Source organism: Myxocyprinus asiaticus, chromosome 12 (assembly GCF_019703515.2).
Source record: "Myxocyprinus asiaticus isolate MX2 ecotype Aquarium Trade chromosome 12, UBuf_Myxa_2, whole genome shotgun sequence".
Taxonomy (NCBI): domain Eukaryota; kingdom Metazoa; phylum Chordata; class Actinopteri; order Cypriniformes; family Catostomidae; genus Myxocyprinus; species Myxocyprinus asiaticus.
This window is the reverse complement of record NC_059355.1, coordinates 38,016,519-38,029,205: the sequence shown is the minus strand read 5'-3', so window position 1 is coordinate 38,029,205 and position 12,687 is coordinate 38,016,519. Positions and strand designations below refer to the sequence as shown.

Sequence of the window (12,687 nt, the reverse complement as noted above, 5' to 3'; positions counted from 1 at the left end):
AGACAGACGACCCAGGGAGGGAGATGTCTGCTGCTACCATGGAGCTGGTATCCAGACCACCCCATCCCCCAGTGGAGGGCCAGGAGGTAAATCTTATGTTCCCTTTTGTTTTGTGTTCGCCGCACCCCAAATGGGCTACGGTACCCACATTTAAAAAAAAAGAGCGGTTTCCTCACTCCTTGGGTCACACAGTCAATTTTTACGACCCCTGTTATCACAGTGACCGGACACTGAGCACCTGCGACTTGGATGTCGTGAACTCGGTGCAGGGCGAGAACGCCGCCACCCTGCATGCGTAATAGAGCCTGTCCCTCCAGCTGAGATGAGGAAAGGGTTCTACAGCCCTTACTTCATTGTGCCAAAGAAAGGCGGTGGGTTGCGGCCAATCTTGGACCTGCGAGTTTTGAACCGGGCCTTACACAAACTCCCATTCAAGATGCTCACACAGAAGCGCATTTTTGCGTGTGTCCGGTGTCAAGATTGGTTCGTGGCGGTAGATGTGAAGGATGCGTACTTTCACGTCTCGGTTTTACCTCGTCACAGACCCTTCCTACGGTTTGCTTTTGACGGCCGGGTGTATCAGTACAAGGTCCTCCCCTACGGCCTGTCCCCTCGCATCTTCACAAAGGCTGCAGAGGCAGCTCTTGCCCCGTTAAAGGAAGTGGGCATCCGCATGCTCAACTACCTCGATGACTGGCTGATTCTAGCACACTCTTGAGAGTTGCTGTGCACACACAGGGACCAGGTGCTCAGGCACCTCAGCCGTCTAGGGCTTCGGGTCAACTGGGAAAAGAGCAAGCTCTCCCCAGTTCAGAGCATCTCTTTTCTCGGCATGGAGTTAGACTCGGTCTCGATGATAATGCGCCTCACAAGCGAGCACGCGCAGTCAGTGCTGAACTGCCCGAAGTCATTCAGCTGGAGGACAGTGGTTCCACTGAAACACTTTCAGAGGCTCCTGGGGCATATGGCATCCTCAGCGGCGGTCACGCCAACTGGGTTGATGCATATGAGAACGCTTAAGCACTGACTTCAGACTCGAGTCCCGAGATGGGCATGGCGCTGTGGCACTCATCGCGTGGCTATCACACCACTCTGCCACCACTTACTTGGACAGACCTTGCGTTTCTGAGGGGAGTCCCCCTACAGCAAGTGTCCAGAAGCGTCATGGTCACCACAGACACCTCCAAGTTGGGCTGGGGTGCCATGTGCAACGGGCACACATCTGCTGGCTCCTGGACAGGACCACGGCTGTGTTGGCACATCAACTGCCTTGAGTTGCTGGCTGTACTGCTCGCCCAGCGGAGGCTATTGCCGTTGATCCGGGGCAAACATGTGTTGCTCTGGTCGGACAACACAGCGACAGAAGCATATATACATCACCAAGGTGGCCTACGCTCTTGTCGCATGTTGTAACTCGCCCGCCATCTCCTCCTCTGGAATCAGCAGCAGCTGAGGTCGCTACGAGGTGAAGACCCCCAGAGATGCGCAGTCGGGTCAGCGCTTTCCTTCCTGCAGGAGAGGCTGGAGGGGCGGCTGTCCCCCTCCACCCTGAAGGTGTATGTGGCCACCATAGCGACACACCACGACGCAGTGGATGGTAAGTCCTTAGGGAAGCACGACCTGATCATCAGGTTCCTGAGGCACCCGGAGGCTGAATCCTCCTAGGCCAAGCCTCTTTCCCTCATGGGATCTCTCTGTGGTCCTCCTGGGCCTTCAGAGAGCCCCATTTGAGTCGCTAGAGTCAGTCAGCTGAAAGCCCTCTCTTTGAAGACGGCCCTCCTGAGCAGCTCTTTGTCTGCTTCGGCGGACAGTGGAAAGGGAACGCTATCTCCAAACAGAGGCTTGCCCACTGGATCGTAGATGCCATCGCTCAGGCATACCAGGCCCAGGGCGTGCCCATCCCTTTGGGAAAACGAGCACACTCTACAAGGAGTCTGGCATTCTCGTGGGCACTGGCCAATGGCACCTCTCTAGCAGACATCTGCAGGGCAGCGGGCTGGGCAACCCCCAATACCTTTGCGAAATTTTACAGTATCCGGGTTGAGCCAGTTTTGTCCCATGTTTTGTCAGGTATGAACAGGTAAGTTTGGTAATACGGAACAGCTGGCCGGGTGTATCGCTTGCGTATAGCACCTTTCCCCTCCGTGAGGCGAAGACGTGCGCTTCTTCTCCCATGCGAGTTCAAGAACCGTGAACCCTGGATGTCCTCCCTAGCCCTGTGGCTTGCGAATTTGGCGGAGGAATTCGTAGCTGGACCCACTACTGGTACTAATATGCCCTGTACTGGGATAGGTGCTCCACAGGTGCCGGTTACTCCGGTAACCCCCTGTGTTGTATTTTCCGTGGTACGGTCTCCCTATCGGCAGACCCGCGTCTCCCTTGGGCAGAGCCCTCTCTGCCCCCGGTCGCTGTGTTTGTAGAGCTCCTCCCCTTCCAGGCAGGACCTACCACCGTGCCTCTTCCATGTGCGGCTGGTGAGCCCACGTGACGTATTACCACGTTACCTCCCCTTCGGGCAGGATGTGGTTTCCCCCTGAAAGAATAGGAAAGGAAAATTCGCGTGTAATAGTGTTAGATGGCCACAGCCGAATCTAATATTCTGTGGAGAGAAAACTTAGAGAGAAAAGGCCGCGGCTGGCACGGCCTGCTCCCATGCTAGTTACATCGCTTCCCCCCCTCTGGGATGACGTCTTGTGGGGGCGTTGTGGGAGGTTATGTGCGGACTGATGCACCTGCTATTACGCACGCAGAAGCTTGCTTGCAGCTGCATCGGCAGTTCACGTAACATTGTCCAGCTGTTGTGGCGTTTTTCTATTGTCACTACATCGATACAACGTCGAGTGAGTGACAGAAGGGGAATGTCTCGGTTACTGTTGTAACCTCCGTTCCCTGATGGAGGGAACGAGATGTTGTGTCCCTCTTGCCACAATGCTGTACTATCCGCTGAAATGGCTGGGACCTTGTCTCGGCCCCTCAGCACAAAACCTGAATGAGTGGTTGTGAGCCAGCTCCTTTTATACCCATATGTCTGGGGGAGTGGCATGCAAATTCCACTTGCCAATTCTCATTGGCCTTTTCTCAAAGATTAGAGGTGTTTGGGGCTCCCAAGAGTGACCCCTAGTGTCACTACATCGACACAACGTCTCGTTCCCTCCATCAGGGAACGGAGGTTACAACAGTAACCGAGACGTTATCCTTAAAAACTCAATTTTAGCGCCACACAGTTCACATTTCACCTCGGAACTGCCGTGATATGTGCAAGGAAGTACATAATATTTTTTTGCAAATACTGTATGTTGCTACAGTCATGGAATTTTCATGATTTTTTTTACCTAATTTGGTCTTCCCTGTCAAAAATAACTGGCTTATAAAAAATTACGTAGAAATCTCTCATCATGCTATTTTATCACCAAAAATTGGATTAGATCATTTTGTCAGCTTGTTTTCTTTCAATTAGGACAGGTTTTGAATTTCTGGACAAGTCTGGAACTTACTGATCGTAGGCCTCACTGACCTGAGCTTATGCACCTAATTTTTTAGTGAAAAAAAAAAAAAAATAACTTGTGGATAATTTTGGCAATATTAAATAAAATATGAATAAATTCTGTATTATTTATCACACTAGTGTGCTTTAATGTTTAACCAGTAAGTTTGTTTTGAAATGCTTTTATTTAGTAAATAATTGCACAAAGTCACACTTGTGGTCTTCCTGGTCAAAAATGACCTACCTATTAAAAATTGCTTATAAATCTCTCATTATGCTATATTATCACCAAATATTGGATTAGATCTTTTTGTCAACTTGTTTTATTTAAATTAGGACAGGTTTTGCATTTCTGTTTGGAACTTATTGATCATAGGCCTCATTGACCTAAGCTTATGCACCTCGGTTTTTGAGTGAAAAAGCATTCTTTATGGGTTATTTTGATTATACCGTAAGAAAACATCTGTGCTATAAAAATGACACATTAGTTTGTTTGAATGTTTAACAGGGAAGTTTGTTTTGAAGCACTTTTATTTTGTAAAAAAAAAAAAAAAAAAAATGGCAGAAAGTCACACTTGTGGTGTTCCCAGTCAAAAATGACTGGCCATTGAAAATGAATGGGGAAGATCACAAAAAACAAGACTTTTATTTTGAAATAAACCAGGGCAAGTGGTCTAGTGTTATGATCAAGGATGTGATCAAGAGCCTCATGCACAGAGAACTGCTTGGCCATTGTGCTGCCACAAATTGATTGATGAGCAAGGCCCTATGAGGCTTTATATAGCTTAGCTGTGGGAAAGCTTCTGTATATTAATAAACATTAGCCGCATTTCCACTATCAGGCCAATTGAGGGCATGCTAGTGAGTGCCAGGGCCAGTTGCATTCCCACTGTCACTTCCGGGGCTTCATCGTGCCTCCTCAGGGCTTTCTCGGGGCCAACGGCCAACGGCCTTTTGCCCGCTGATTACCCTTGGGCCAAACAAGGCCAATCGGGTATTGAGGCGGGTACAATGTCAAAGGCGGAGTTTCACCAAACTTGTTAGGATATGTACTGTATCCAGCGCACAACGGTACAGGTTTGGGAAAAAAAAAATTAATAAAAAAATGCGGGCACAGCATGAATTCGTTAAAATGCACAATGGACAAGGCAGTGCCCAAAGAAATGACTTTCCATTATTCTGTGAACTTTCATAGATGGTGTGCTGGGACATAGTCCTGCTGTTAGTGGAGAGACCACTCGGAACATCGTGGCAGTTACAGTCGATGAGTTGTTATTGCTAATTTATCTTGCTAGCTAGCTAATGTTTACATTTGATATAAAATCGATATTCTAGATAACTAGATAACATGATACCTCAGTTAAACCTCCCCTTTTGCTTGTGAAATGGGCGAGGTGTGTGACGTTGGCACGTGTGTGTGTGTGTGTGTGTGTGTGTGTGTGTGTACAGGTTTCACTATATTTGTGAGTGCCAAATTTTTGAAAATGTCCTCACTAATACAGAGAAACTTGTTGAAAACCCATCAGTGAGGACATTTGATGTAGGTGGTCCGACTCCTCACTAGTAAAATAGGCTCATAAATTGGCCAGATCTTGTTTAGCTTTAAATCTACTGATGTGCACAAGTTTCTGTGAGGGTTAGGTTTAGGGGTAGGGTTAGGGGACAGAAAATATCATCAGCCTGCTATGAAATCAATGGAAGTCTATGAGATGTCCTCACTAATATAATGAAACAAACCTGTGTGGGTGTATGTCTGTGATAATGTTGGATGGATAAATGGATGTTGGATAAAGTCAGGGTAAGATAAATTAATCTCTGTGGAAAAGAAAGCATGTAAAACTGAAACAAAAAAAGAGTTTGTGCATGTTTGTTTGCACGTGTGTGTTCATGTGTGCTTGTCTGTGTGTGTGTGGACACTAGTGCGATAAATAGTACAGAATGTTTTCATATTTGATTTAATATTGCCAAAATTATCCACAAATAAAGCTTTTTTCACTCAAAAATTAGGTGCATAAGCTCAGGTCAGTGAGGCCTACGATCAGTAAGTTCCAAACAAAAATACAAAACCTGTCCTAATTGAAAGTAAACGGTGATAATATAGCATAATGAGAGATTTAAAAGCAGATTTTAATAGGCAGGTCATTTTTGACCAGGAACACTAAAAGTGTAACAAAGTGAAAAAAAAAACAAAAAAAAAAACAAAAAAACACACAAAATAATTTTCATACCCTGTGTGAACAAAGTCAGAAAGTTTCAGTCCAATATAATAACACTAACTATCATTTTCAGGCAAAAGAAAATCCTCTTCGGATCAAAATGACTGGAAGACATCATGAGGGTTAAGCTGGATAATGCAACATGATTAGATGGTTTAACCCTTATACCACAACCACCTTTAGATTTTTAATTAGAGACATTAACAACAAGCAAAAAAGTAAAATTATATATAACAAGTGGAAGTGGAGAAAGTTATTTTTAAAAGGATAGCTCACCTCACCCATGACCAAATTCTGTCATCAATTGCTTATGTCGTGATCTTGTCATTCGACTTTCTTTCTTCTATGGCTTTAGAGGTCTTGAAATACAGTTAGACAGCTACTGGGCACCATTCACTTTTGTTAGGCAATGGTATGAAAATTGTTGGAATTTGGTAAATAACATAAATTAGCTAAATAACTTTTTGTGTTGCACAAATACATTTTCATGGACATGAGCATGAGTATGTGATGACAGAATATTCATTTTTGGGTGAACTAGCCTTTTAGGAAATGGTTTCACTTGAATTCATGAGATAACAAGAAGTCAAGGCCTTTTAAAGGTGATGTGTGTAATATTTTATGTAAAAAAAAAAAAAAAAGAAGTGTAAAACATTGTGGAAATGTGTAAGCACTGCGGAAATGAAGTAACTCTGTTTGTTTGAGCATTCTGACCAGCCTTATGTAGCAAGATTATGTCAACCAATGGCATGAGTTTTGGGCGGGACTATCTGTTTGTCTGACTAATGGGTGGAGTGTTCGAGAAGGTTGTTTGCATACAGTCATTATGCACACTTTTACACAATTCACCTTTTAAGACAAACTTATAAAAAGATTCTGAAAGTTGTCAGCCATTTGTGGCACTACTATATTTACTTTGTAACCCTGTTAGAAATAATAAGTAACAGAGCCAATGACTTGATGGAGTAGAGGGCAGTCATTAAGAGAGAGACAGAGAGAATAAAAAGGATAATAAAAAATATGTGTATTTTCTTCCACTTGGCTTATTACAGGCTTAAAATTTGAACGCAAATGCAGTTCTCAAAGAATACAATCTCAGGCATCCAGAGGTGGGTAGAGTAGCCACAAAAACTTTACCCAAGTAAAAGTACAATTACTTAAAAAAATAAATAAATAAGTAGAAGTAATAATGATATAAATTACTCAAGTAGGAGTAAATAAGAATCCAATAAAAAGAATACTCAAGTAGTGAGTAACTTGTTACTTTCACATATAACGTAATGGATGTTTACTCTCCTATATTCCAGTACATGATACACATTTAACATGCATAACAGAATGATTAATAATAATCATAATAATATGAATAATATTATTGTTAATAATGTAAATTGTCATCATTCACCACCATGTTGTTCCAAACCCATATGATTTTCAGAAGCAGTATGATAGGTGTGGGTGAGAAACAGTTAAATATATATAACTTTATAATATAAAATGTCCTTTTTTTTTTTTTTTTTACAATTAATTCTCCTCCCTGCCCAGTAGGTGGTGATATGCACAAAGAATTGAATAACCAAAAACACAAAAAGAAGAATGTGAAAGTGGAGATTTATTAGTAAAAAAGGATTCAAATATTGATCTATTTCTCACCCACACTTATCAGATCCCTTCTAAAGATTGAACCAGTGTCATTTGAATCCTTTAATGCTGCCTTTATGTGCTTTCTGAACTTCAAAGTTTTCATACCCATTCACTTGCATTCTAGTATAAAATAACAGAGCTGAGATATTCTTCAAAAAATCTTGGTGTTCAGCAGAAGAAAATGGGATGGCATGAGGGTGAGTAAATGATGCGAGAATTTTCAATTTTGGAAAAATTATTCCTATAAGGAGATGTTAGACAGAATGCTAACCTTAATCATCATTTACTTTCACTGCATGTCCACCCACCCCCCTCCATATTTTGAAAGGGAATGATGACTGAGACTGTCAGTCCCTAACATTCTGTCTAACATCTTTTGGGTTCCACAGAATACTGAAAGTTTCATGGGGTTGGACGAACATGAGGGCAGGGAAATGATGATATAATATCAATTAAAGGCTGAACTATCACTTTAATGATGCTTCTCATATTTGGATGAATCTGTCAGTTAGAAGAGAAGTTTGGAAACCATTTTCTAGTAATTATTACGGTGAAAAACGTGAACAATGTCACACAGTCCCAAGTTATATATAATGTTTAATTATACACTGAAGCAAGATCATTCTTTATTCATGCCTTCTGTTATTATTTCACAGCTTTTAACATCCTGCGTGAATTTAGTTCAGTGACGGTCCAGCATTGTCAGTGTCGAAAGAATTGAGATAATTAGTTCTGTACACTAATGGTAAATTGCACCTTATCTCTGTGTTTGGAAGCTTGTTTTCCAAACAAGCGTTTGACCGCATCTGTCAAACGCTGTGCATGCGCCAACCTTTCATGTGCAGAAATGCTCACAACCGCAATAGGCAGGGCAAAACATTTGCACTTAAGATATGTTGCAGCCCTGATATAAAAATGCAAACTTAGAAACTAAGCTCATAAGAGCCCACAGTTACAGATTCCCCCTGAAAATGGATGAGTATCACCATGACACAGACAACCCCACATTGTCACTATCTCTAAAACTTACCTTACCTTTAATCTTGAAATATATCCTTGTCTTGGTGTAAAATCACGGCATTGTGTGAAGTGTTTGTTTTGTGCGCTTGCTGCTGTAGTGTTGAACATGACTCGAGTGACAGCGTGCAGTTGTGAAGTTCCGCTGTCTGGTTTAAGACCCCTGCTCTGATGAGGTCTTCCACCCTTCAACTTCTTCCCACATACCTCATTATTTCACCCCAAAAATCCCTACACTAACATTTGTCCCAATTCCTAAATTCCTAATTTTCCTAGTCTTGTTCCTTCATAACCATATTGCATAACTATTTCTGTAGCCTGACGTCCCATTTCATCCTGAGCAGTGCCAGAACAATATAACACGAGAATGTGAAGATTAATGGTGAATTTCTGAACAAAAGTCCTTTATGCCATATTTTTCTACGTTATCTTTCGCAATAGATAGTGGAAATGGTCAGAAGCTCTTCTTTGTGTGGATTTGAATGCATTTTTACACACAAGTCTACAAAAGGAGAATGGAAAAGGAGACATTTAAACTTTTCTTGAAAACAAAGGAAGAAACAAAACCATTTGGGGGGGGGGGGGGGGTGTTACTTGACCTTGATCCAACAAGCATATAATTTTTAAACAAGACAGATGCTGTAAAATTCTGTACAACAAGGACTGACACCCTGTCTACATCGGGCACGTCTGTTGATGTGACGCGCCACAACGGCTTGAGGCTGTCTACACTGGACGCGTTGACACGAATGTTCTAAACCATTTAATTTGTGTAGTAGTGCTAGCACGTGCAGCGCAAAATGGAACGGGACACCCGTTTATTGTCGGCGTGACAGACACGCGCCACAACAGTAGCTTCCAGTGTAAACAGCATCATTGATTATAATGGGGTTCTATTACTTTTGACGCAATCCCGCATCTGGTGTAGACAGGGTTTTAGGCTAAACAACATGCTTACTGGTAAAAACATTTTTTTTGGAGAAAAATAAATTCAAATAAAATAGCAGGCAAAAAGCCATTTAAACCCATGGACATACCAAACTCAACTGCAAACCATTAAAATGTGTTCTTGTAAATAAAAGCTTAATTACCCAAACCTAAAATAATTTCCTTGTCACAAAACCTACTATAAAATAATATTATTTACAATAAGGAACACATTGGGCTCTATTTTCGTGAGCGTGCAAAGCGTGAAAATATTGTGGAACATCAAATTATATCCCTGACAATCAGAGTTTTATATGAGTCTTATATGATTATTATTTTTTTTTTATGAAATTTGTCCATAGGTCATAGTTTATTTTTCAATTATTATTATTATGTTTAAATTTACAATAATATTTATGGTTTATTTTTATCGTGTTTCAATAAATTGATTTAATTTATCAAAATCGAGTGATAGAAGTGAAGTGCGTGCCGATACAATCACTGGTAATACTAGCCATGATTTGTTTGTCAGTAGATGAAAATGATTAATAATACTTACATTCTCTGTAATTTAATGGAGCCTACATCCAAATTCTGAGGAGAATCACATTTTCCATGTGTTTAAAAGGAGCGTCTCACTGTCATAGAATATGCCCGACAATCATCAATGATGCATTTTAATGCACAGAAGAACGTAATTTTCAATTCTTCTAATTCATTGCATACAGTCCATTTACACTACCAACTTCTTATGAATGTGCTGTCTTGATTTATATCGCTGATGCTTGAGGGAATGAACAATATATTAATAACCGGAAAAAAATCTGAATTAAATTGCACTTAATCCTACGATTTTGCCAAACAGACTTAGCGCATGCTTGCACGAAAATATCAAAATTTCATGGCCATGCCCACTGACTTTGTGCTTATGACTTATGCCATAGCACTGCACTTAATGCTAACGCTCTTAAAATAGGGCCCATTATTTCAATATGGACTACAGTTTATGCATTAAAGGTGTCATGACATGATGAATAACATTTTTGATCTTTTGAACATAAAATAGGTCATTGTACTATAAAAACACACTGTAAGTTTCCTCCTAACTGCAAGAAGAGCATTTGTTGAAACCAAGCTGCAAAATGACTTGTTCTAAACTTCCTCCACATTGTGATATCACACTGTGGTAGACATTTGCATCTCACTGCCTCCACAGCAACTCATCAATGCCTACTTCACCTTATTACTTCCGTAGCCCCGCTCAGTATTGGTGAGCAGTGAGATGGCAGGTGAGTCAAGAGCAGAGAGCCAGTCATAACAGTGGGCGTTTACTGTCAAGTCTTAAAGGAGGAGCAGCACCAAAACCGAGCATTTCTCACAGAGGGTCAGTATGAGGGTGGAAAATGATGATGCTTTACAAATATATGACATTTAATAATATTATAAGTGAACCTCAAGGAACCTATTAAAATAATAATAAAAAGGCATGTCATGACCCCTATAAAGCAATTTAAATGAACACATTATAAAGAAAACAGCTAGTATAAAAGATAGAGTTCCCTCCTGGTTCAAATCATAGTGTGGTTAGGCTTTAAAAGCATCATGCAGTGAAGGAAGAGGGCAATGGTAGTCACCTTCCACTCTGGCGTAGTCTGTAATACGCTGGTAGTTGATTTGAGCTGCTTGTTCCAAGCATTTACAAATGACAGTCTTGACTTCCTCCTGTGGCACTGGGGTGACAATGTCCTTCATAAGCACCTGAGCAACAACACAAAGCCATATTTGTTACCTATTTTGTAACTTTGTTGTCTTGGCTTAAATGATTGTATGATCAAACTTTATTGGCAGAACAAGAAAATAGAGGCAAGCAGTACAGAACAAAAGGCTATCAATTGTTTCTCTTTTCCTTCTATATTTCTGTTACTTCTTTGACTCTAAATCAATATAAGCAATGTTGTCATTACCCTCTCCAGCAAAGACAGAGTGGCTTTCAATGCTCCCTCGGGGCGACCAAACGGAAAGCAATACCTACAGTGAAAAAACAGCATTGTGGCCAGAGGAAATCCTATACAATTATATTTTTGGATGTAATGTTGAGAAAACAACACAAAGGTGTACACCAGTGGTTCTCACAGTACCAATTGTGTACTGTGTTTGGTCGCCACCTAATACCCAATGTAAAATTTGGGTGTTAAAGCAAAACCAGATGAAAACCCCTTGTGTACAGTGTTGTCTTGGAGTGCTAGAAGTAGTGAAATTTTTAATCAAAGTCTTACATCCACATCCTCACCTAAAGTTTGTAATCTGATTTTCCAAAAGAACACGTAATCGTTCTTTGATTTCCTCAAAGCGCTCCATTTCCTCCACTGTTACGGTGCCGAGACCATCAGGCCTATTTTACAAGCAAAAAATTATATTATTTACATATTAGTTAGGATTATCTTGAAGAAAGTGATAAAAAAGCATCAATAAACAACTAATTATGAAACAACATTATTACCTTTTAATGCCCTATATATATTCACTGAAAGCAAATCAAACTGCATCAGCATTTCAGTACAGCTTGTAACAATAAAATACAGCCCTGACACGCTGCACAGAGAGTATATCTAACCAGAAGCAATGACTGGTTTTCTTTAATCTAATACACTGGCTATAAATGTATTTGTACCCAGCAGATGGGACCCTTCTGTGATACACTTGGGGGACATTTTTTCCAACCCATTTATAAAAAATTTACAGCTATCGATGTAACAGTATACCACTTGGGCATCATATTGCATAAAAATAGATTTAAATCTCACCCAGCAGCACAATAATAAATATACCTTCAACAAGTCACAAGTGGGAATAGCTTGTAGGTTGTGACCTTAAAATCAAAATGGAATTTTGGGGCTTTTTGTCCATGTTTACTAGCTTTGACGCCATTTTGATGCAAATGTAAAATCTGTCAAAATTAACCTTTAGCACATATACTGCATCTGACAAGATATTTAGTGGGGTCTTTAAACCAAACATGTTATTTAAATGCATACAGAAACTGCTTTCAAGGCTTAAGCCAAGGCTCAAGTCAACCTGAACTACAGTATTTAATCCATTTCACCATATATGTGATACATTAATTTCTACTGTTTAGTGTTGAATATGGTAAGAGTATGTCCTTGATAAGCCCTCTTACCTTGTATTTTCAGGGTACTGCTGTGTTTTACATTTCCACTTTTTTTAGACTCCTTTCTCCCTCCTGGCTTTGAACCAGCCCCCTGTAACTCAGACCCTCTCTGACTATCAGGAACGTGTAATGAAGTGAGCAACACAATGAGATTTGAAGAATAAAATAAGGAAAATGGAGAGTGAAGTGGCTGAAAGAATACTGCTGAGGTTTGGAAAGTGAAAAGAAAT

At 40.9% G+C, this 12,687-nt stretch overlaps 1 protein-coding gene across 7 annotated transcripts in view; it reads right to left on the bottom strand.

Moving 5' to 3' along the window:
* The window catches only part of cadpsb (Ca2+-dependent activator protein for secretion b), a 168,130-nt gene that overhangs the window by 36,306 nt on the left and 119,137 nt on the right, over nt 1-12,687 (bottom strand). For all 7 annotated transcript variants that reach the window (XM_051712681.1, XM_051712677.1, XM_051712678.1 and 4 more), the window contains exons 14-16: nt 11,579-11,680; nt 11,253-11,316; nt 10,923-11,046 (exon numbers count right to left, since the gene is read on the bottom strand). In XM_051712681.1, the coding sequence (XP_051568641.1) occupies nt 10,923-11,046; nt 11,253-11,316; nt 11,579-11,680 (290 nt within the window). The remainder of the gene's footprint in view (nt 1-10,922; nt 11,047-11,252; nt 11,317-11,578; nt 11,681-12,687) is intronic.